We start from the raw sequence: 24768 nt of genomic DNA, 5'->3' as shown, positions 1-24768 counted from the left end.
AATGTTTGTCCACCGGACCATTCTTCCTAATTAAGGTCAAAGTGACACAGGGACTACAACCCTAATTAGGTCACTATACAATGACACATGAATAATGTTAGTCCATGATGCTATCTATTTTTTCAAACCATTCTCCCTAATTATGGTCAATGTTTTTGACATCATTAATTCTGGTTAAAGTACATGACACAGGGAGAAACCATATCCACAATGCAATCATCACCCCCTCTCAACTAGAGAGGCATTTTCCACAAGCCTAGGCTTGTCCTGGAAGTATATAAACTCCCCTCTAGAAAGAGGCTTTGTTAGCATATTGACTATCTGCTCATCAGTGAAGATATATTTGAGGTTCATTGCTCCCATCTGCACCATGTCTGTCATCATGGTCGTCTCCTGCTCTTGATCAAAACCTGCAAGTAGCCTCTGAAGCTCTATTGCTTCTTAACTTGCCAATTCAACTGCAATATACTTGGCCTTTGCCATACTGCTTCATGCTCATCCATGAAATTAAAACGAAGCCCAAACTGAAGCAACTCTATGCTAAACTAGATCTGCAACTGTACTTCTCAAATCATCCATGACCAATTGTACCATGTTGATACTTCAACACTTGTTGAGCAACACATCTTGGCTCAACCATAAAACGTTCTTCTTGCTTTCACTGGATCACAGATGCTTTCCGATCACCCTCACTGGATGCTCCCTCTCAAACTAAAGCATATCCTACTGTGATAAATCAGGCTGCTCCCTCTGCCATTGTTGTCGTTTAGCATATCAACTATCTAGTCCGATAATTTCAAATATAGTCCATCGTCACAAACTAAGAGGTCAACTCCCTCAAGCTAAAACAATGCTCTCTGACTGCTCCCTCTGACACGAGTCAACTTGGAAAAACATGATCTTACAGGGATAATCTTCCATTCATTTGTCTCTTTTGAATTTGATTACAGTGTCATCTGCTGCACGCAAACTTCAAACTTGCTGATTTCCTAGCTCCCTCTGAGCAAGGATTTATTCAAGTATAATATTTGTCAACTCAACTCATGCTCACACGCTTTGCTTCATTCTTACACTTCTTCCATTTGCTGTCAAAGCCTTGACAACCTTCACTATGTACCTGCAATCCTCACTAGGAGGCCATGGGAGAACAATTACAACCAAGCAAAGAATTCAAAGACAAGAGACTAATCAAACAAGAGAGATATGAAATACTTATCTTTTGAGAAGAAAGCCAGCTTTCTCTTGATCTTTAGTCTTCTTGCATCCATCTGCAACAATGTCCACGTCATTGCCCTGATGCCATTCCTTCATTGCAAAAGCTAGGGTTAGGGTTTCTTTTTTCAGTGGAAACGTCTAGATAGGTTTTTGTCTCCAAACCCTAGGGCTTCATTAATCCAAGACTTTTATCTTGCTAGGGTTAGTAAACCCTAGACATCCAATTTTGCAAGTTCCTTTTTCATATCCAAATGTTAAAACCCTAGAGCCTTTTGCTTATGTAATAAAGTTCATCACTGTTTCCAAATCAACAAAGAATGATCTTCATTATTAGGTCTCAGCACCTAAGAGTCCATAATAGCAAATGTATACGACATCAGCGTGTCTTTTTTGTCTTTGGTCTGCTGCAAAAGATTTGATCTTTCCAAGTGAGAACTTTTGATTTCTTAACGGAAGAAGTATTCGGTCTCTTTTCCACTATAATCAATATTTGTGCTATCTTCAAAGACATACTAGTGACAGTGAGCTAGACATATCCAGTGTACATCTTCCAGGTGTCAAAGCTTTGCAACAACATCCTTTATTCAGAAATATGATGCAGTGTTTTTCGAAAGGAGATACAGAACCCCAGGAACAGTTTCCCAAATTTTCTTCAAGCCTTTTATCATTGCACCATATTATAACACTGAAGGATATGGAGTGTCAAACTTCGCATCTTCTGATTATTATTTTATTATGCTCACACAGATTGCTCATGTCATGCTTGAATTCATGCTATATATCGATAAAAGGATTTTCTAAGGATCTGCATACGATTTGTAAGGCAATATTTTTCAGAATGTTGACACAGCCCTCTAATATATTCTTCAAGACATACTTGAGCATCAACGACTCTTAAAAATTTCTCTGAAGTTTTTGTAGGTCTGCATTCTTTTGACAAATCCATCACTGAGAATCTTTAATACTTCATCTGTAGCATTCGTTCTGGTAGCTACAACACAATCACGAGGTTCACAAACTGTTCTTTAATGTATAGTGTCTTACAATTTTTTTTTTGAGGAACTTCGATCATCCTAGGATTTCGACAATCATTCCAGAGACTAGAAGGAATGATCTGAGGTTATTTGGTTCATTGATACAAACTTCGGTCTTTCAACAAGGTTGACTTCTATTAACTGAGATATGATCCAACAAAAATACTCTGGCCTTTTCAATTGACTTAACCAAATCAGAATTCTCTGAAATTATTTGAGAGGTTATTAGCTCTAAGGTCTTTGGACCTTTTGATAGATGATCTGAGGCCTTTTGATCTATATGAGACAGACCTGAGAATGATTTAGATCTGAGATACTCGGTATAGAGTGACAGATGTACTGAGAATCTGAGATAGGGCTTCCGTCCTCTTCAAGCAATTAAGAACATGCCACAGACATTCGGATTTGGAGAATAAGTTTTCAAGAGGGCAGACATTGGCTCTTCTTTTATGATGAGGTACTGAAACATATCTCAGCCAATACAGTCATGTGCAAAACAAGATATATCATTTAAGTAGAAAGTGCAAGGTACAAGATGACTTCAGGACAATACTGAACTCACAGGTCATTGACAGTAACCTGAATATACTTGGTCACAGATATTCCACAACTTTTCATCTTTCAAAGATCAAATTTTACTTGAAATCAATTATGGACTATTTAGACCCATACATGGTCTCATAATCTCATTGAGGTCTTATAAACACTTCAAATGAAATTACTAATGATACATACCTCAGGTTCGCTGATCTCTTAATAAGTCTGTGTTTCAAGCTTTACACTTTTCTTTGAACAATTCATTACTGTAGTGTGCTTACATGGAAATTGATGGCTTTTCTCAGGCAGAGGTATGAGGCCGCTTCGTTCATCTGCTTGGCACTTTAAGGAATTGAGTAACTTTGGCTTCTTCGACAATTTTTGTGATAATAGAACCTATTCAGAGATCCGTAAGTCTCATAAGGGAACCATACACAATAGGCCTTTTATTAATTTTTTGGATTCCTGAAAACTCCTCGGCCTTTCTGAGATTTCTATGAGTTGTTCAACAGGATCTGGGATTTTCTGTCTGAAGGCATACAAATTTGGAGACCACCTTCAAATGAGCTCCGGCCTTGGTTACAGAGACTTGGAAGACAGTATAAGCTTCAAGAGCTGATTGCAAGGTCAAATTACAAAACAAAGCTGGCTCTTTCACTCGGATGGGAGACTATCTAAACCTTAATAATCTCTGGTCCCATTGAGATAGGCTCTGAGGTTTCCAGAAAATTTGATAAAAATTTGTGTTTCAGGTATCGAATTTTTTTTGGCGACTTGGGCAAGTGATGCTCAAGGCCTAGGGCCTAAGGGTTTGATTTCTAAACCATCTTTTTCCTACTGTTTGCTACAACAGTCATATACCTTTCTAATAGTGGTGAAAAACACATCTAAGTGGTTTGAAATTAACTAAGAAAATTGTTAAATACATTAATAAGGCATTTATGTTTAATGTGTATCAAAAATTTGGCCTAGATCTACATTTTGGGTGACTGTTATCTTTGAATAATTCTGTTTCTAAAGTTTGAAATATAACAGTGGCAAAATTTCATGTGGGTTAGCCTAAAATCGGTTCCTAAGTTGTCTAATACATTAAGGAATTAATTTCTTGAATTGGGCATTCATCATTAGGCTTATTTCATGTTTTAATTGCTGACAGTAATAAGTATATCAGATTTGATATAATTCTAGAAATCACATCATAACAGGCTGAAAATTTTTGATAATTCATGTGGGCAAGTTTGGAAATTTTTTGGAAAATTTTTGCCATAAAGATATCATTGATAGCTTACTGTTTTCATTGTCATATTGCCGCTGTCGTAAAGTTTTTCTTACTGCTGTCCTAAAAACTAATTTTCATTAAATTAAGTACTCTGTCATGGAATTGTGATAAAATGCATATCTTTTGTTTCATAGACTGAGCATCTTTTGAGCATTTGTTGACATTGATTACAAAGAAGTTTTTGTTCTCTTTGAGTTATAATTGTATAAAAAAAGATTTGAAATAAGCTTGTGGTTTAATTGTAATATTTTTAGGGGTTTATTTTTAAGTCTTCATCCAATAAAGCGAACATTTTGTTTGGTGATTAAGGGCTTTTGCGACACAAGTGTTTCTAATTCTCGGGTCTAGCTTCTTCTCATCATCTGGTGCATTTGCATATAAGTTATTTTTGCATAAATAAAATTTACTTCCAAGCATAAGCTTGGTTGATAGAGAGATAGGTATCCATCCATCTTTGCTTGAGAAGGCTGCTTTTAATAGTACTTAAAACAGTGACCTTGCAGTCATCAGAGCCACAACTCTCTGCAGTGCCCGAGGCACTGGGTATGTAAGATTTTCAGAAGAGGTATCATTAATCACATCATAGTGTGCTTCACCTTATCTTCTTTCTGCCAATTACTACGTAATCAGGTTGAATATAGAAAGGATCGAAGGGTTAAAATTCAATTAGGCATTTAACTAAAATTAACCAAGATTCTTGCATTTCACATCAGTTTTAGGATTTGCATTCAGATAAGATAGTCATTCATCTAAGCAGCAGTTGCAAATCAATTACTTGGTCTTAATTTCACTAGCAAGATCGTTGACTCCATAAGGCACTAGTATCAATCATTTAAAATCTAATCAAATCCTATAGGTCTTGCTAAATCTTAATCAAGTACTTGATCACTTTACTGTGTCTCCCGAATTGGTTGGTTTCCAACTAGTTCTTCTTCATTCCATTTTTCCATAGGGTCTAACCCCATTAGCTTGTTGTAGGGAGACAACTTAAATGGAGAGATTGGGGATCGGGGTGACAACCCCCGATCTGAATTGTTGTCGTGGTGCCTAGACATTTTGTGCGACAACATGTCTGTTTGAGAATGCTTTTCTTTCCACCTCCACATGGCTTGGTGATAAGGAATCTTCAATGATCTCAAGTCTTCAGTTGTGATCGCAAACTGGTGTCCCTTTGATTTCTCTCGGTTAATCAACTTGCATACCCAACTACAAAGATGTCTTTCATCATGTTCTCCTTCATCCTCTTCTCCATCAGCTCACCATGATATGATAAGGTACCTGTATTTGCAATTCACTCATGACGAGATGACATCAGTCTGAAAACCCCTAGTTTAAGATCGTGCACATTGATCCATTGGCTGAGTCGGAACTGGGTGATAAGCTAGGAGAGGGGCTCAGTGACTGCGCAATTACACAGTTTAAGCAGTTGCAGGAAGTGCCCCCCACCCCAAGGATCCGGAGGCAGATCCATGTCTCGTATGGTCTGCCACCAATCCTTCGGCGGAACTGCAGATAGGAAAATCGGATCAGCCGTTTCACCTTTTTTTGGTGAATCATGGAAAATTGGATCCGTGGGGGCCCGATCCGCGGGTCTGGAAAGGATTGGGTGCGGATCTGTGGAGGTTTGGGCGTGTATCCACCGCGTATGGCAAGCGGATCCGAGAGAAGGTGGACAGTTCACACGGTTCCGCGGAGCTTTTTTGTTTTTTGGAAATTTCGAACTGTTATGTGAGGAACTAAATTTTTCGAATACTCCCAAGGTGCCCCTTGATGCTCCCTAATGGTAATGTTAAATTCTTGAAGTAAAAGTGACATTCTCCTTTATCTTTCATTTCCATCCTTTTACTTAAATTTTTAGCATTACCATGAAATGACTTGGGATGTTTGAGAGTGGTTCCAACCTCATTAGACTTCATATGGAGAAAATAGAATTTCATATCCTATTCAAAATTCAGTAGACATAACAGTTTTCAAGATCAATGAGATTGTGGAATTTCATTGGATTATATCATGTATGAGGGCATGTGATTGGCATTTAATCAAGAGCACCAAGCCTTATATGTACCCCAGTGCTAGTGTTATTGATTGTTGAACTCCTTTGTCATGGCCTTAGCAATTATGTACCGTTCACTCAAGTCAAAATCATTGATCAAGCATGTTAAGCTTTCTCTACCATATTATAAAGCTTGGATTAAGCTGTTTGATCAAAGTTAGGCAATGTTGACTAAAATCCCTATAGAATTGAAGTAGAGTTAAAGGCTAGACAAGAGAAGAGTAATCTAGATTGTAGATGGTTGATGCTGGAATAATTAATCATTGATGTACAATGGATGCTATATTTATCTTGATTTATGTAAAAATATGCATGTTTTCATGTCATCTACAACTAATTTGGTATTTTGGATGTTTATTTTAATATAAATGCAAAAAAATATAATATATATATATATATATATATATAGTAGATGCTTTGCTTCCTAGATTTTTGGGAAATAACGCTTCCGCGTCCCTGCTTCGTGCAACGTTGGTCAGGGGTGAAACTTGAACCTTGAGACTGTGCAATGCACAGTCCAGGCTGGGCTAAGGAAGAAAACTGTGCAATTATGGAGGTTAGTGTGACAGGTTGAGGGGATGAGCACTGGATCAACACATTGTGCAATTTCGGGAGACAAAGGAGGCTGGGCCATTGCATAGCTTAGGGGCTCAAGGGATGAGCTTGAGGCCTGAGATTGCGCAATGCGTAGTTGAGGCCTGGTTGGGTAGATGGATTGCACAATTCTGGGAGCCAAAGTTAGGGCTTGAGCACTAGAGCTACGTAGTGCAGCAGTCCTAGCAGGCAAGAACTACGCATTGCGCAGCGTCAAGAGGCATGGTCACAACTAGAGGTCCGAGATTGCGTAATGCGCAATTCAGGGAGGCTGGGTGAAGCTAGGTTGCTTGGTTAGGAAGCTTTTCAGAAAATGGCTAAGTGCGGGATCGGTGAAGCTGATGTGAACAGTGATAAGACTTCGACTGTGATCACACACTTAGAATACTTGACGAAACAACATAGATCATCTAGGACACATGAACAATGCATTTCCCTTAGTGTGACAACTTTACGACAACTTACGACAAGTGCGACACTAAAGATACACTTTGCGACAACCATGACAACACTTGTGTGATAGTGCTTGAAACTTTGGAAATGAGTGCGAAGGATGTTTACATGGTTAGATTAACTCATTTACACAAAGGTAGCCCCTTGAAACCACCAAAACAGGCTTAAACACATTGTGTGGCAACTAACATGTGAAAAGATGATATTTTGCCTATTTTGCAAAAGGGACCAAAACACCCCAAGGAAACACATGGGATGAGTTTCAATGTTTGCGACGACAATGTACAAGACCAAGGAAGGCTACGAAATTGAGCGTAGGCCAAAATTTTGGAGGGTGTTGTAGCAGCGACAATATACCTCTCAATGATGAGGAAGCTCATTGCCCAATAGAGTTGGGACATGCAAGGGTTCCTTTAATGATGTATAGGAGCAATATGTTGCTCAGGAACTAGGTGATGGCCATGATGGGTGAGGTGAAGCTCATGTTAGGGTTTTTCCCACGTGCCAATGTGTATGTCTCGGTCATCTTTTGCATTTTAATATTCTTTTCTTTATTTTGCTTGTGGCCATTATATGCTTTTTCTTTTAGCTATATCAACCTCCCAGTGCCAAGTTTTGGGCCCTACCCAGGTATGTGGATGTATGGGTGCCAAATCCTAAAGAACTAATGGTTAGTTGAACTAGAAGAATCTCTCTCTACTGGCTAGGAGGTGGCTTCAATCTCTCTAATGGAGGTTGCTCGACTTTGTCGTTTACTCCTTTATTCTCTCTAATGGCTAGGAGGTGGCTAACGTGTTGAAGAGTCATCTGAAGTTGCAGGTCTGTCATCTAGCTCCATTCTTCGGGCCACCTACTATTGTGATTCTTGAATGGTTTTGATTCGTAACTCTATTTTTTTCGATCATAACAATATATTTATATTTTTTTTATAATTTCTATTTCCCTGCCATATATGGATTTTGATTTTGTCCTTTACTGTCTCTAAAGGCTAGGAGGTGGCTCGACTTTCTCCTTTACTCCCTTGATTTGCTTGAATATGGTTTGATTTTGTTGAAAGAAGGATATATTTACTTTGAAGTTTGCAATAGCTAGAAAATTGTCCACTTGCCAACCTTTTGGTTCAAGATGCCTCAACATTCCATTTTGACCCTCCAATGGCTACTTCCTTTGACTTCAAACAATTAGTACAATTCGACTTCACCACCTATTGCTTGGTTCTCTAATTCCTTGATGCATTTGACGCTTTGCCACTTGGGTATGTTGGTATTTGTCTTGATTTCATCTGGGTCTAGCTTGATTTGCCCAAATACTACTCTGTGTTGCCACATCATCCCTATCAATGCAATGTCATCATGCTCAATTGTCAGATCTCTAACATTGTTGGGAATATGGAGAAACTGAGACATGGTTTTTGTAACTTGTTCATGTCTTCTATAGACCAACTTTGATGCAATACATGTAGAAAACTGTCCAATGTTGCCCTTATTTTGCCACCTGGAAACTTGTTGTACATGTTGACCAACTTTGACCACTTGTAACTTCATCATTCCTTCATTGTTTAGAAAAATTTCAGCATGGCACGTCATCCCCTCATCAATCTAAGCATTTTGGCACCAAGTTGACTTTTTCATTTCCAAGAGCACTTGCATTGGGAAGCGTGAACTTTCTCGGGAAATGTGAAATGTTGATTTTGTGACACTGCGATGTTGAGAACTATCTGAGGAACACTGCACCAATGCCAAGGACACAGAGAGACTAGATTACACAACTAATCATGAAGTAAGACATAGGTGCACCTTGAAGTGGGTTGCACTGGCCCATACATCGGTGATCACCCCTACATAAGAAGGCTCCTCTAACACCATGAGTCCTCTCAAGATCCATCTAGAATTTCCCGATCCTATATAGGACAAAGAGACCACGGACAGCCCAAAAGGACAGGCCATGGCTGACCATCGCAAGGTTTAGGACACCTAATACAATGACTCACATGGTTGTTACAAGGTTTTTGATTTTTCACTTGTGACCTTGGGCACTTTGAAATTGTATGTGTACCCCTACTGACAGTAGGGGTAATATGATCTACCAGATTTTTGACAGGTCAGAATGCATATATGGCAGGGAAGTGTTAATTATAAAAAAATAAAAAAATATTGTTATGATTGAAAAATATAGAGTTAAGAATAAAAAACATTCGGGAATCACAATAGTAGAACCATAAGCTATAACCAACAAAGGGAGTTCTCATGCATATTACTATTAGCCACCAGGTACCATATATGCTAATTATAAGATATAACCATCGTTGATAATTGATAACCTTGAAGACCATTTCAACATAAGCATGAAGCAGGTCATAACATCGTTTTTGTGAGCCACATCTACATGTCCTTAGCAGCAGTGAATAAATTGGTTTTCTTGAATGCTACGGCTGCACTAAATAACAGTGTGGGAGAAGTGAGCATCAACCTAGCACATATGGATAGATCAGACCTTGACCATAATGATAGACAAAACCTTGACAGCAGACCTTGAGATCTGACCTTGCTAATTCAGACCTTGAGAGCAGATCTTTACACAAGGATGGATCAACCCTTGATTGGGATTGGCGTTTAGGGTTTACTCTTTTTTTTTTGTAACTAGTGAATCAGCAACTGGGGCAGTCTCATACTCGTGCGAAATATGGTCAATTCCTTCTGCTACCACTATAACCATTAGGTGTGCCACGCTGCCTCAAATGTGGACATGGGTTAATTGGGGGGGGTAGAACCAAGAACTTCACAATATTTTACTTAACACTTTACATAACATGCTTTGCCAAGTGAGCTACATCCCTAGTGGCCTAGGGTTTAAGCCTTTAGGCATTTATGGTTATGGGATTTTTTTCATTTAAAAAATGATATTTTGGGGACTCCTGAGTTAGGAAGGCACTGGAATTTTTGGGATGTGTTTCAAAATTTCAGGATGTTTCATTTTCTATGGGATTCATTTCACGGGCTTAGGATTTGTTTCATTCTCCAAGCGATCGGCTTCCATGACGGATCATGGACAGATCCAGGTGGATCCTACAAATAAAGGTGGTGGATTCGTTAACACAGTCTATAGTGTCTTTCAAATTTAGTATATATGAGCTGATACTATCATCAAATAAGGTAAGGTGAGAAAAACACTGAAGTTTTTCGGATCTGTTTTAAAATTTCAGGATCTGTTTCATTTTCGATGGGATTCATTTCATGGGCTTAGTATTGGTTTCATTCTCCCATGTATCTGCTTTCATGATGGATCATAATGGATCCTGGTGAATACGTGGATCCTACAAACAGGGGTGGTGGATTCGGTAACTGAGTTTATTGCTTCTTTCAAATTTAGTACATATGAGCTGATACGATCATCGAATAAGGTAAAGTGAGAAGAGATGGGAATAAACTAGAGTATATCACTGTCTCTAAGTGTCTCTATGGAGTATTTTGGGGCCAGCTTGACATTTTCTCCTCTTGGGAAAAGATCATAACGGATCCTGGTGAATACGTGGATCCTACAAACAGGGGTGGTGGATTCGGTAACTGAGTTTATTGCGTCTTTCAAATTTAGTACATATGAGTTGATACGATCATCAAATAAGGTAAGGTGAGAAGAGATGGGAATAAACTAGAGTATATCACTGTCTCTAAGTGTCCCTATGGAGTATTTTGGGGCCAGCTTGACATTTTCTCTTCTTGGGAAAAGATCCCACCAGGTCGAGCTGTGAATCCACATGGAGGCACAGGATGGCTATAAATGTACTAATTCTGGACATTTTTAAGGGATTAATATATTTTGGTACTTAATTGATATTCTCATTATATTATGAAGTATACAACTGATGGCTCATGGTCTGAATTTTTGTCCCAAGCAAAGCTTGGTTATTAACCTGGATGTTTCATGGATTTACTAAGTATTTTCAGTTAAATTATTTTGACTTGTTTAGTTGATTTTCTGTCTTTTAGACTTGTCTGAAAGCTTACTGTGTTAGACTTATGAAGTTTTGTTGACGTCAGTTAATAGTTACATGTATGATTCATGTTACCATACATTAAGATGTGCAAATCACTCTGCTCTCACTGGCACAGCTAAACCTACCAAGCGGCTACTGAACCATGGCTTGGATAACTAACCTGGTCTTATTTAATGATCAAAGCCACTAATTCTGGACACTCTAAAGTGATTAATATATACTCGTAGGCTTGACTGGGCCTAATGGTTAGGAGCATGTGTTTCTTCCTAAGAGGTCACAATTTTAAACCCAGAGAAGGGTAGAGTATGTACACCTCCATAGACAATAGCAGTCAATTCACTGTGCAGAGGCGGGTCCCTAATCTGACAAACAAGGGGTCTCATACACCAATTTGGTGTCTGGCTTGGCTGCGACCTTAAAACTAGATTATTATTATTATTATACAACTAATAGCTTATGGTCTGAAATGTTCCGCCAAGCAAACTCAGCTATTAACCTGGATGTTACATGGATTGACTAAGTATGTGCCATTAATTTTTTTGACTTGTTTAGTTAATTTTCTTTCCCTTAGTCTGGTCTTAGAACTCAGTGTGTTAGACTTCAGAAGTTCTGTAGATGTGAGTTCATAGTTATACATACGATTCACCTTCTCATACATTATGATATGCAGTTCACTGATGGTCTTGTTTAATAATTGAAGATTGGGAGTCTTTATTTTACTTACATCTTTAAGAGGGGATAATTGTGTATCACTGACATGGTTATATTTTTACTATTTAGCTATCCAAATTGGGATTTCTTAATTGAATAGTCTTTTTCAGTTAGTGTAGGTGATTGTATTTAACTGTTTTGAATTTTTCATTAATGACATGGCATACTTATATGTGGTGCAGACCATTGGACATTTTTTTTGTCTGCAGAAATTGTGTGCACATCCTTCAGTCTACAATTGACCGACGAAATGAAATTTCGGTCTCTGAAAATAATCCTCGGTTTTTCCATTGGTGTTACCGTTGGAGTGGTACTGGTGGCTTGTGCCCTCCTTTGCATTAGATTTCGCAGAAAACGTTCTAAAGTTCAACGTAGCAATGGTATTATTGGCATCGATAATGTACTTTCAGATTCTGTAATTGATCATGAAGCAGCTCATTCATCTAGACAAAATGGCCATTCATCTTGGTGGAGAATGCACGAGAAGAATTTTGTTCCTTCTTCCTCTGGCATTCCAAGATATTCATACAAGTATGCATTTCGTGCGATATCTCTACTTTGTATATTGATCTATTTTGGTCCCTGAGTTGCACTGTTACATGCAGGTTATATTTGAAGGTGCCTTTTCAGGTTTTTTGCTTTTGTTTACACTAAATGTTTGGCAATATTGTTGTAAAAATCCTCAAATTTCTAAGTTTTTAATTTAATTCTTAGATTTTTTTGTTATTTTCAGGTAAAATAATTGTCTTAAAGAAATTTGGGCTAATATTCGTTTTGAATTGGCAAATAATTTTTGGAAAAGAATGGAAAAGTTAACCAAATGCCAGATTATGACTCCTAAATTTTTTCCCACAACCTCTGTACTGGAGTACTTAGTGTTTGGGGGATTAGTACTACTTACTATGTAACTCCATGCAACACACCCTTGTACTCCCATATCCATGCAACCTGGCTGCGAACATGTTTTTAGATACAAAGGAATGAAGATCACAGCCAAGGCCAAGCCAGGAGTTGATTAACATCCAGTTCGTGCATGCAAATCCTCAACTATGAAGATACCAAATCAAATATGTGTATAATGAGTTTTTCTTTTCCAGGCTTCAACATTGAACAAAGTATGGAGCTGAAAATTTTCCTTGGAGTACAGCATTTTTGGCAGCAGACATGCTGCCAAAAATGTTCCAAAAATAGTCCAAAAGATGGAATTTAAGTTTGACTTTTTTATATACTTTCTAACTTGAGATTTCACTTCATGGTCTTCACCTTCCTCCAACTCTATCTGTTGTTGAGCACAGGCTTTTGTTTTCATTCTATTTGTTATACTTCACTGTTTGTAAGGCATGCATATCCAGTGTTTGAACTTTAATTTTAGTTAACATACAAAAAAGGGTGTTGCTAGTTGATTCCAGAACGGGAAGATATGGGTGCTGCTGCCTGCCTTGTTCAAATATTTCATCTATTTGTATATCAAGAGTTTTTGTGTAAATGGCTTTTACTACCTGAGTGATAGGTTCGTTGCTGAATGAAGACTCCCGATGCTGTTGGAATTCTGTGTTCATCTGTTGTGACAACTATTATCAATGCTTTTTCAGTTACAATGAGAAATTTGGCTTCTGGTTGACAATGTTTATTGTTCTAAATGCATTGTGATACATAATTTTAAAGATTAAATTGTGTTGCTGATACATGAGATGTGAAGAAATGGAACTGCACAGAACAACAGGAAGCTTACATGTTAAGCTTTTATCTATTAGTGAATACCCTTACTCATCATTGGGAAAACTGTTTCAGGGATCTCCAGAAAGCTACACATAATTTTACAACAGTTATAGGGCAGGGTGCTTTTGGCCCAGTTTATAAAGCCATGATGCCAACTGGTGAAACAGTAGCTGTGAAAGTACTTGCAACAAATTCCTCACAGGGAGAGAGGGAGTTCCAAACAGAGGTAAGTGTTTTCTGTCAATTCAATAATTTGCATCAAAGTATAATCAATTCATTTGGTTTCTACTAGGTATTGTTATGTCTGGATGTGTATGTGCATATGGATATCTCTGTACATATATTTATTTGTAGATACTCATAAAACCCTTGTTATTAACAATTTTATTCTTGTAATATGATAGTAGTTTGAACTTCATTGTGGTTGATTGTTCAATATTATTAAGTAATAAGTTAACTACCTCAACTAAGAGATCTGTTGTGTCTGGGAAAAGGAAGGATAAGAACTTGATATCATTATGGTTACATGGGGCAGAATATATACAAGGGAAGTGAAGGAAACAATTACTTGAGAGGTGGTGTTACCACCCAAACTAGCAGGGTTTGCCAAGGTCCTTGCAAACCACTAAGATGGCACATGCAGAACAAGTGCTTCCTGTCACCTCAGAAGGATTCCCCACTCTTTAAGTTCAACTCCTCCTATAAAGCCTATGGGAGAATTCTTTGTGTGAAGTGCTTCACTCAACAATCAGTAGACTAGTGCTTTGTGTGGGGTCTTAGGTGAAGCGAGGAGTTAATTGTTGCTATTGTACTGATTTGGAAATGTAAATTATGCAGGAAATAAATGCAGAATAACAATATGATTCACTCAAAATTGAAGATAATCAACATGTAAATAGCCCAAAAGAGTGAAAATTTAATATATTTACCAAATTTATAAGTTATTTTTGATATAAGCCTTTCGTAAGAAGGTTTTATATGTAGTTTTTCTTGCTGCCTTTTCACTGCAAATCTGAAATCTACAGAAAAACGTAGTAAAACAGTAGCAAACTTCCCTTTACAGAGCCACACAATAATTCCAAGACACTCTAGATTGATAATCCAGTGGTGGGGAAGCTAGGACAACAATATTAAATCACTTTAGGTCTTTTTTAAGCTTCAGATCTGCAACAACTCTGTTACAGAGGTTTTGGGATCAAATCCCACTGGGTAAAAGGTCAGAAATAATTTCCAGCCTATAGATATGACTTTTAATTGCTGGAATATGTTTAAATCAGTGTTGCACTTATTAGAATAATATTGAAATTATCACGATAATATTGCCAAAACCAACCTTGGCGATAATATCAGCAGTGATTATTGCAATAATTTGCCCTTTTGAAATTATCATGATAATTTAGGTAATTATCATGATAATTTCGAAATTATCGCCTTGTCTTTGTCAATTTCAAATTGTTACCAATTTTTTTTTTCTTTTAACCCTAATTTTTTAAAAGTGAGTTAGTGGATTGAGCTATGAGGATTCTCATATTATTTCCATCAAGCAAACAAGGGCAAATATATTGTTTCATTTCCTGTGATTCATTTCATGAGATACATAACCTAGTAATTAATGGTAATATTAAATTCTTTGTTGATTTGGGGTAGCATCGTGTTAAAATTGGAAACTAGGGCCAAACTCCATGTGTGTCATCTTATTAATGGAAGCTGATATTATTCTTGGATCCCTCTTATCGAGAGGTGTAGGATTGATCTAAAGATCATTCGACTCCGATAAGTATTCATGGAGATATGAATTTATTTGTGTTATGGAACAATTCGTCAAGGTCGGCTAGCAACCAAATAAACCCTACTTGTGCTCAATGTTTTAGTATAAACAGAGGTGGCCTTCAAGTCATTTCAATGCACTTGGGATCTCTTCCTCTCGACTTGTCTTTGGGTTTTAGTAGGAGGAGAGATCCTAAGGGATAATGTTGCCCTAATCCAGAGGGCAGAAGCCGGAACTGCCGGGAATACCCGGAATTGCCAGGAACTGCTGGGAATAGCCGAAATTGCCGGAATTGTCGAAATTGCCGGGAATAGCCGGAACTGCTGGGAACAGTCAGAATTGTTGGAACAGCCGGGAACGCTGATGCAGAGGGTAGAAGTCGGAACTGTCGAAACTGCCAGCAACAATCGAAATTGCCGAAGCTGCCGGAACAGCCAGAGCATCTGTCTCCGAAGGAGAGCAACATGCAAGGGACAACTAACTAACATTGGGACAGTTGTATGGTACTTAGCAGCAAATACACCAAGCATGCAATGTTACAGCTAGCATGCAAGGGACAACTAGCATGCAAAGGACAACAAGCATGCTAGGGACAACAAGCAAGCAAGATGCAGCCAACACATAGGTCAGTATGGCAACATGGTGCAACAATGGCACATAATGCAGTACAGTGATGGGTACAGTCATGATTAATGAAGCATGATGAGATGCAGCATAGTGATGATGGGTGCAACATGGTGCAGCACGGTGAGGTGCAGCATGATGACGAAATGTAGCACAATGACAGGTGAAGGAGTCACCTTGGAAAATCAGTTGAAGCAACATGTCTTCAACTGATCTCATGTATCATCTTTTTAGAGATCATCTATGCTCTTATCTAGATAAGTCAAAGTGTTGACTTCTATTATAAACGTACTATCTCGCTCACTTTGGGGTTTGTCCCTAGCTAGCACCACATCTTGTGTCCTCTTGTCTTGGCTTGTCTTTTGCAATTTATGTTTATGTTCTATCTGCAGTTCACTTTAATGCTGATGTGATTGCTAATTTGGAAAAGATATTGAGCTAACTGTGAAAATTGGAATAAATTGCTCTAAGCATAGAACATACCCAAAATTAACACATCTGATGTACTCTAGCCACGAAATTTGGTGGAGAGGTTGGGGCACATGAGATCTCCAATACCCAGAAAGGGTTTGGGCAGATTCTAAACAGATCAGGAGATATTAAAATAATTAATATTTTTAATGGACTCCCTAAGCCTAAACTTAGGGAAAATAAAATATTAATGTGTATTAATATGAATCTGTGTAAGAATCGTCCAAAAGACGTGGATCAAGCCAGATCTAATCTTAGCTGTTGATTAGGGACTTAATCTCGACTGTTGATATGTCAACAGGAAAAGTATAAGAGGAGGCTTGAGGGTCACTTGGAGAATACACCAGAGTGATTAGTCATTCTATTCTCTAGAGCGGGGTATGCTAAGAGAGATATAATTAGTGATCGGGAGTTGTAGTTGAGGGGCATTGGGTATAGAGAGACAGAGAGGCAAAGACAGTGCCAGGAGAGCAGCGCAAAAGTTGCCGAGGGTTTCTAGCCGAGGAACCTAGATCAGTGGTGCGGTTGCACAAAGACGATCAGAGTAGGGGCCATCTCGACAGTGGCAAAAGGATTTCCAAGAGGTAAATCGGTACTCAGAGGGAGTCCAGAAGAGAACTTCCAGACGGGAAGTAGAGACTCCGAGGAGTCGAACAGAGAACTTCCAGGAGGGAAGTAAAAGAGCATCATGGCACTACACGGAGTAAGAGACCAGGATAGACTGGATGGAGCGTCGAACTTCACAGACTGGAAGGCCAGAATCTTATCCGTACTTGACAGAAATTGTGTCAAGAACTTTGCCTTGAGGGTAATAGCTATCCCAGTCGACCCCAATGATAACGACAAGTACGAGGAGGCAATGGTGAGGGCTAACACCGTCATCCTTGACGGGGTCAAGGATCATGTAGTATCACACATTGTCGAGAAGGAAACGACATATGAGATGTGGGAGGCTCTCAAGAAATTATACCAGCATACTTCTGTGCAGAGAAGAATGCTACTTGAGAATCAGTTGAGGTCGTATCAAATGAAGAAGGGAGAACCAATTGACACCTTCCTTGGAGGACTGAATGAGATCCAAGATCAGTTGACTGCTATAGGGGCCACGCCTTATCAGGATTTGATGGTGAGGACAACCTTGAATACTATCTCAGAAGACTAGGAGGTATTTGTCCAGAGTATGCTGGGCAGAGGGACTTTCCCACCTTGGGACGAGACGTGGGTGGCTCTTCCCAGGAAGAGATCAGACGACAGCCGAAGACGGGTAGTAGCAGCAAGGGGATCAAAATCAAACAGGAGGAGGAAGATGTTGCCCTAACATCTGAGGGAAAGCAGGAAAAGCGGAAGAAGAAGGATCTCTCCAAGATCAAGTGCTTCCACTGTGGGGAGCTAGGTCATTATGCGACCCAGTGTTCAAGGAAGAAGAGTAAGGAAGAGTCTTCCGAGACTAAGGAAATGCTAGCACGAGCAAAGAAGGAAATTTTGACAGACGATGACTGTGCTATGAGTGTACACGCACCACTTGAGCTGAAGTGGGCAGACATTGAGCTGTAGTCAGGCGCTACAGGAAATGAGGGGCAAGATCCTCGAGGTAACCAACCTCTTGGATTAGACCTTGCTACGGGAGTCCCGAAGAGGAGTAGCAGGACTGGCTGAGTCGGGTAGAGATGGATGCGGATGGAGCGGCAGAGAGAGTTACAGTGGAGGAGTCCCGAGACAACACGAGACTAGCAAGATGCAGCAATGCAAGTAGCACGGGAGTGTAGCACCAATGCAAGATGGCACAGAGAGGTGTGCAACAGTGCGAGATGAAGGGAGTTGTTGCAGCAGCGCAGAGGTCAAAGAGGGAGCACTTGTCAGCGGCAGAGGGAGCTTCAACATCAGTGGGTGTCTCTAGCCCAACAGAGAGGTTAGTTGGGAGATCAGTTACTTACTTCTCAGTAACTGAGTTGCAGTGCAGCAGTGGGCAGCACGATGCAACATGATGAGAGGAGGTGCAGTGTTGGGAGAAAGGACCAGCAGCAGCACGGATGCAGAGGGAGTTGTCGTACAGTTGCAGCAGTGGTAGTGGCAGAACCATGGGCAGCAGTATCGGATGTCGCAGTGTAGAGGATGTTGGGCAGGAAGGCCTAGCATCAGCACAGGTACCAATGCCTGATGATCAGAGTAATACTCAGTGAGGAGTATTGCCAGAGCACAGTCCTCGCTAAGAGGGAGTGTTGATTTGTGGTAGCATCGGATGTGCTCTAGCCACGAAATTTGGTGGAGAGGTTGGGGCACATGAGATCTCCAATACTCAGAAAGGGTTTGGGCAGATTCTAAACAGATCAGGGGATATTAAAATAATTAATATTTTTAATGGAGTCCCTAAGTCTTAGCTTAGGGAAAATAAATTATTAATGTGTATTAATATGAATCTGTATTAGAATGGTCCAAAAGACATGGATCAAGCCAGATCTAATCTTAGCCGTTGATTAAGGACTTAATCTTGGCTGTTTATATGTCATCAGGAAAAGTATAAGAGGAGGCTTGAGGGTCACTTGGAGAATACACCAGAGTGATTAGTCATTCTATTCTCTAGAGCGAGGTTTGCTAAGAGAGATAGAATCAGTGATCGAGAGAGCAGCTGAGGGGCATTGAGTACAGAGAGACAGAGAGGTAGAGATAGTGCTGTAGCAGCGCAGAAGCCGGGGAGAGTGACGTAGAGCCAGTCAGGGCTCACGCAGGGCCACGCAGAGGTAGCCGGGAGTTGTGCAGAGCCATCAGACCCATCCGGGGTGATGCAGAGCCAGTGCTGGGCAAAGAGGGGCTAACGCAGTTGAGAGAAGGCTGACACTAGGGTTTCTGGGGAAAATTGGTGCTGAGGAGCTACTCGAAGGATTATCCGGGCTTTCAGCTAGGAGATTTGTCTCAAACTCAGGTATTACTGCCAAGGAAATTCTCTGTTGGGTAGGCCAGTTTCGGCACCCAGATTGTACTCTGATATTGCTTAATAAGAAAACCCTCAGATAGCTGCACCGATTTTCCTACATTGGGTTTTTCCGGGGACATTGGTCCAAAAATAATGGTGTCATATGGTGTGATTGTTTCTGTTTCCCTTAGTTGCTAATCTGTAATATGTTGAGCATGCACTAGTGTTTATTTTTCAGTATTTACATTGTAAATAATTTGTTAAGTAAAATAACAAGTAGGTAGGAATAAATCAGATAAAGTGCATGGAGGGTTTCTAACTAAGTAAATTTAGAAACATCAACATTCTTAAAGTAAAAGGATGAAAATGAAAGATATTGGAAGATGTCACTCATACTTTTACTCTTAAATTTTTAACGTCACCATTAATTGACTCGGGATGTTTGAGAGTGGTTTTGACCTCATTGGATTTCATATGGAGAAAGTAGAATTTTAGATCACACTCGAAATCTAATAGACTTAACAATTTTAAGGATTTCAGGATTGGCGAAATTGCAATGTTTCAATTGGATTCTATGATGTATGAAGGGTGGAATTAACATTTAATCAAGATCACCACACCTTTATGTACCTCGATGTTAGTGGCATTTACTGTTGAGCTTCTCCTTTCATGACCCTAGTTAAAATGTACACTTCACTCAAGCAAAATCATTGATTAGAATCTTAATCTTTTTCTATCTTCTTTTAATGCATAGAGGGTGATCTTGATGAGGAGGATCCCAATATAGGCAATGATTTTGATGTTATGTAGATATTTGTTGTAGTATGATTTAGATTGGATTTCAGAAGCCATTTATAGCCTCTCTCTTGATCTATTTTGATTCAGATTTAGAGATGGATTACACTTAATGATATTTTGGTTATATGCATCCTTGCTATATCTGTTAGAAATTTTGAATATTTTTGTATAATAATTTGGATTCATATGGATGCACATGAATTATATGTTATTTTCAAAATTTGAATATTTTATGTATTTTTTGGTCGACCAATCTTTTGGTCCAGTTTTGATAACATTACTGAGGATGTTGTGACCATTTTCCATCAAGCAAACAAGGGGAAATTTGTTGTTTTCATTGCCATGATTCATCTCACGAGATGCATATATTTTTGGTTTTGATATGATTTTGTATCATTCTATTAGATCTTATGACTCAGGACAAATATCATATTTCAATATCGATATCTGATGTATCACTTGACATCTTATACATCTTATATATCGATTTTATTTTCATATTTATGTAGCAATGTGTTTGTTTGATATTGATGTTGTTTTAGAAATCAAAAAATTAAAAAAATGATTATTTTTGTATTTTGTAAAGTTTCCCAATAATTTCTGATATTTTTCCCTATATTGCTAATAATTTAAATTTTGGACCCTCGACAATAAATTGCTGATAACAATAAATGTAACATTGGTTTAAATTAGGCCAAAATTAATGAAATTAACTAGACAAATAGATTTGTGATCTAATTACAAGGGTTGTAGGATGAATACTTTCTTGGAGAAACTCTTATACAATTATACCTTGGATTTCTGCAAAATCTGAATATTTATGGTTGTAATTTACTGCAGATCTGCAGAAATCAGCTCAATATACAAATGAAGTATATGTGTTTAAAACAATGTTGTTAAAAGCGCGAGCGGGATTAAATCGGCGTGGGGAACAAAGCGGAAAAAATCGGAAAAAGCGGGAAAAAAGCGGAAAAAAGAGGGAAAAAAACGTTTGGCACAAAAATATTCATTTTTTTTCAATTTTTTTAATATCTAAACCATCTACAACATAAAATAAATACATTGACACATAAATATGATAAAAAAACTAATATATAAGATGTTTAATATCATTTCTAGCGCTAAAATCACACATAACATTGAATCATGTCCTGAATAGTAAGTCCTAACTCCTGAGGACTTGAGTCTCAACTCAGCCTCAAAATATCAACAAAAATATGATAATTTATCTCATCATGTCATAATGTCATATACAATAAAATGAAAGTCTAATCCTATTGATTTCCTCTGCCCCTCTTGCGAGAAAATGTCACTGCTTTCCCTTTCCCTCTAGATGAAGATGCTGGTGGAAATGGCAATGGAGTCTGACGTGCTCTAGAAGCTGAAGAAGTAGAAGTAGCAGCTACAGGAGGTAGACGAAGACCACGTCCTCTACTGGTGGTAGTGGTAGCCCGGGTAGGCGGTGTCACCTCCTCCTGCTGCTCCTCCTGCTGCTCCTGCTCCTCCTCCTCCCCCTCCTCCTCCCCCTCATCCTGCACTAACCAATCATCAGTGGGATCCATGAGAGGCTTCTCGGTCTCAACCCTCCATTCAGTAGTGGTGTCAATCCCATCCAATGAGATGGCATCCATATCAGGTGTCCTCTCTAGTTGCCTCACCCACAATCGAAGATTGTAGTAGACATAGACCATGTCATTAAGTCTATGGGACTCCAACCTGTACAAAGTTCATGAAATAATAATTAATAATTAATATTATAAAAAAAATATTGTTTAATGAATTCAAAAATTTATTTGGAAATTTGCAATATTTTAAATGTTTAAGTGTTAACCTATTGCGCTTCTTGTTGTGTATTTTTTCAAATACACTCCAATTGCGCTCACATCCTGAGGAGCTGCATGTTTGGCTGAGGATGCATACGTCAAGCTTTTGCAAAAGGGGTACTCTGCCACCATACATCTTCCACCATGCGTCTACAACAAAATTACAAATAAAATTTTAAATAAACATAAGAAAAAAATGGAATTTGAAGAGAATGAAATTTGAAACAAAGTTACAAAGTACAAACTAAAAAATACCTGGCATTTTAATCGTCCTATCAATGATAGCCATCTCAAAGCCAAATGTGCCACCTGCCATCTTATATGTCTCTATTTGTTTAGAGATCTCCATACGTTGTTCTGGAGATCGCACCATCTTCTAAACACAGGATAAGAATCCATCCATGATCTCAGCATCAAAATCAAACCCACATGCATAAGAAAATGCAGGGTTCAGGAAAAGCCCAGCAGCATGAATGGGACGATGGAGTGTGTTGTTCCATCGCTCATCAATCACTTCCCATAGAAGGAGTTGTTTCTGAAACCCATCATCTCCCTTATCATCATAGTAGGACCGAATGGCTTCTTTGGCCCTGTCCATGGCTTCATACAAATAGCCCATTGCGGGCTTCTCACCATCAACCAACCGAAGAACCTTTACCAAAGGTTCAGTAACGGCGCACACCTCCTGCACTCCCGCCCAGAAGTCTTCCTGGTATGAAACTAGTCTGCACATGGCCTCTCCTTCTGGTTTGCGGCTCATTGACGAAGCACGCCACTCCTCTGAAAGAAACATTCTCTTCAAATCCCACATAGAATTCAAGAGGGATTGAAGAGATATGAAACTCGTCGCAAACCGTGTAATGGCGGGGCGCACCAACTCTTTGTTGTTGGTGCATTTTCTCATCAAGCTAAGCACAGATGTATGATTGTAAATAAATTTTGTGATGCTTTTTGATGAGTCAACAATATCTTTGACAAAGGGAATTTTCCCTATGTCCTCTAACATCAAATCAAAACAATGGGCAGCACAAGGTGTCCAAAATAAAGTAGGATGCCTGTCCATGAGCATTCTACCAGCAACAACATACTTTGCAGCATTGTCCGTTATGAATTGGACAACATTTTCTGCACCCACCTCCAAAATAAACACATCCAACAAATCACATAAAGTTCTTGCATCTTTGATTTGATGAGTTGCATCAATAGATTTGATAAACATAGTCCCCTTGGGACAACTAACCAAGAAGTTTATAAGGGTTCTCCCCTTTTGGTCAGTCCAACCATCTGACATAACAGTGCATCCTGTTTGTGCCCATGATGCCCTAAAATCCTCCAATCTTTGGGTGCAGTCACGCTTTTCATCTTGAAGAATCCGGCCTCTGAAATCATGATAAGAAGGGATTTTGTACCCCGGGCCAACACTGGCAATAGCATCAACAACAGGTTGGAAAAATGGATTATTCCTTACAATGCTGAAAGGAATATCACTCCAGAGGAGAAATTTTGCCATCAACCTATCAGCTTGTTCTTTTTCAGTTCTTTTTAGCATTGAACCGATAGTTGGTTGTGAACCAGGTGTGGTTCGAGGAACAAAAAATGATGATGTAGCTACCGGACTGACGCTGCAGTAGAACCAGTGCCACTTGGCCCACTTCCTTCAATTGACCTTTTTAGTTGCCTTTTGAGTTCTTCTTTGGCCTCTCTAGCGTGCTCTAATTCTCCCAATGCTCTCATGGCTCTTTGGATAAGTGCAGGATTTGTATTTATACAGGGCCCCACATCATTTCCAGGGATTTGTGCAAGGTGATACTTCAACCTGTACACCCCCCCGCGTATCTCCTTTCCACACAACTTGCAATACAAGTTTTGTCTATCATTCGGAGTTTTAGGTTCACCATATTCCCAGAAAGGATCCAATTTCCTTGGCATGTTTGTTTTTGATTTTTGAATTTGCAAACCTATGGAAAAATAAGGATTAGGAAATAGGAATTTAGGATTACAAATTACAATTTAGCATTTACAAAATTACAAGATACAAATTTCCAAAATCCAAAGTTCCAAACCCAAGTTACCCAACCAAATGGCAAATGCCAAAATGAAAAAACAATGAAAAAACATAAACAATGTTTAAAAAAAATGAAAAAAAAATAAAAAATTGGTTCCCATAGTCATACCAAGTTACCCATCCCAAATCAATGAAAAATTACAAAAAATTCTTTAAAAACAATGAAAACAAAAGGAAAATGGTGCCCATATGAAGTTTCCCAACCAAAAACAATGAAAAACAAAGTTTTTAAACAAGGAAAACAAAAAAAAATTAATCTACATACCGTTTTTATGGACAAATTGGTGATCTCCTCTTGAAATTCTCCTACAAGCACTTGGATTCGCTCCCAAAGTGGACCCAAACCCTTCAGCTCTTCTCCTCCTCCTCCGCGCGGCGACAGTCAGAAATGACAAAAAAAAATCGAATTTCATAGTTATAACCCCGCTGCCCGCGCCCTCGGCGCTTTTTTCCAATTAAATCGCGCTTTTTTCGAAAAAGCGCGCTTTTTTCGGAAAAAAGCGGTATAAAAAAACCGGCGCTTTTTACCTATAAAACGCGGGTTTTAATCGGCCAAGGTAAAAACGCGCGCTTTTTTGAAAAAAGCGCGCTTTTAACAACACTGCTTTAAAATCTCAAAACAGAAATATGTTGGTCCCTGGTAAATTTAGAATGTTTGGCTTAAAACCCCAAGGGTTATGGGCTAACATAATATAAAATATGAAAATTTTCAGCTAGTA

General features: G+C 38.9%; 1 protein-coding gene across 7 annotated transcripts in view; it reads left to right on the top strand.

Moving 5' to 3' along the window:
* LOC149183927 (calcium/calmodulin-regulated receptor-like kinase 1) overlaps positions 1 to 24768 on the top strand; it is a 173962-nt gene that overhangs the window by 37405 nt on the left and 111789 nt on the right. For 2 of the 7 annotated variants that reach the window (XM_089417318.1, XM_089417320.1), the window contains 5 exons: positions 3092 to 3196; positions 3299 to 3412; positions 3539 to 3595; positions 12053 to 12401; positions 13662 to 13815. In XM_089417318.1, coding sequence (XP_089273444.1) covers positions 12121 to 12401; positions 13662 to 13815 — 435 coding nt within the window. In that variant the 5' untranslated portion in view covers positions 3092 to 3196; positions 3299 to 3412; positions 3539 to 3595; positions 12053 to 12120. Of the gene's footprint in view, positions 1 to 3091; positions 3197 to 3298; positions 3596 to 12052; positions 12402 to 13661; positions 13816 to 24768 lie in introns of all 7 variants that reach the window. The other 5 variants (XM_089417317.1, XM_089417322.1, XM_089417321.1 and 2 more) reach the window with 4 other exon arrangements.

This window comes from Pinus tabuliformis, chromosome 3_2 (assembly GCF_031772625.1).
Source record: "Pinus tabuliformis cultivar Carrire ecotype Pingquan chromosome 3_2, CPIR1, whole genome shotgun sequence".
Lineage (NCBI taxonomy): Eukaryota > Viridiplantae > Streptophyta > Pinopsida > Pinales > Pinaceae > Pinus > Pinus tabuliformis.
Note: the sequence above shows the minus strand (reverse complement) of the source record. Positions and strands in the feature narration are given on the sequence as shown.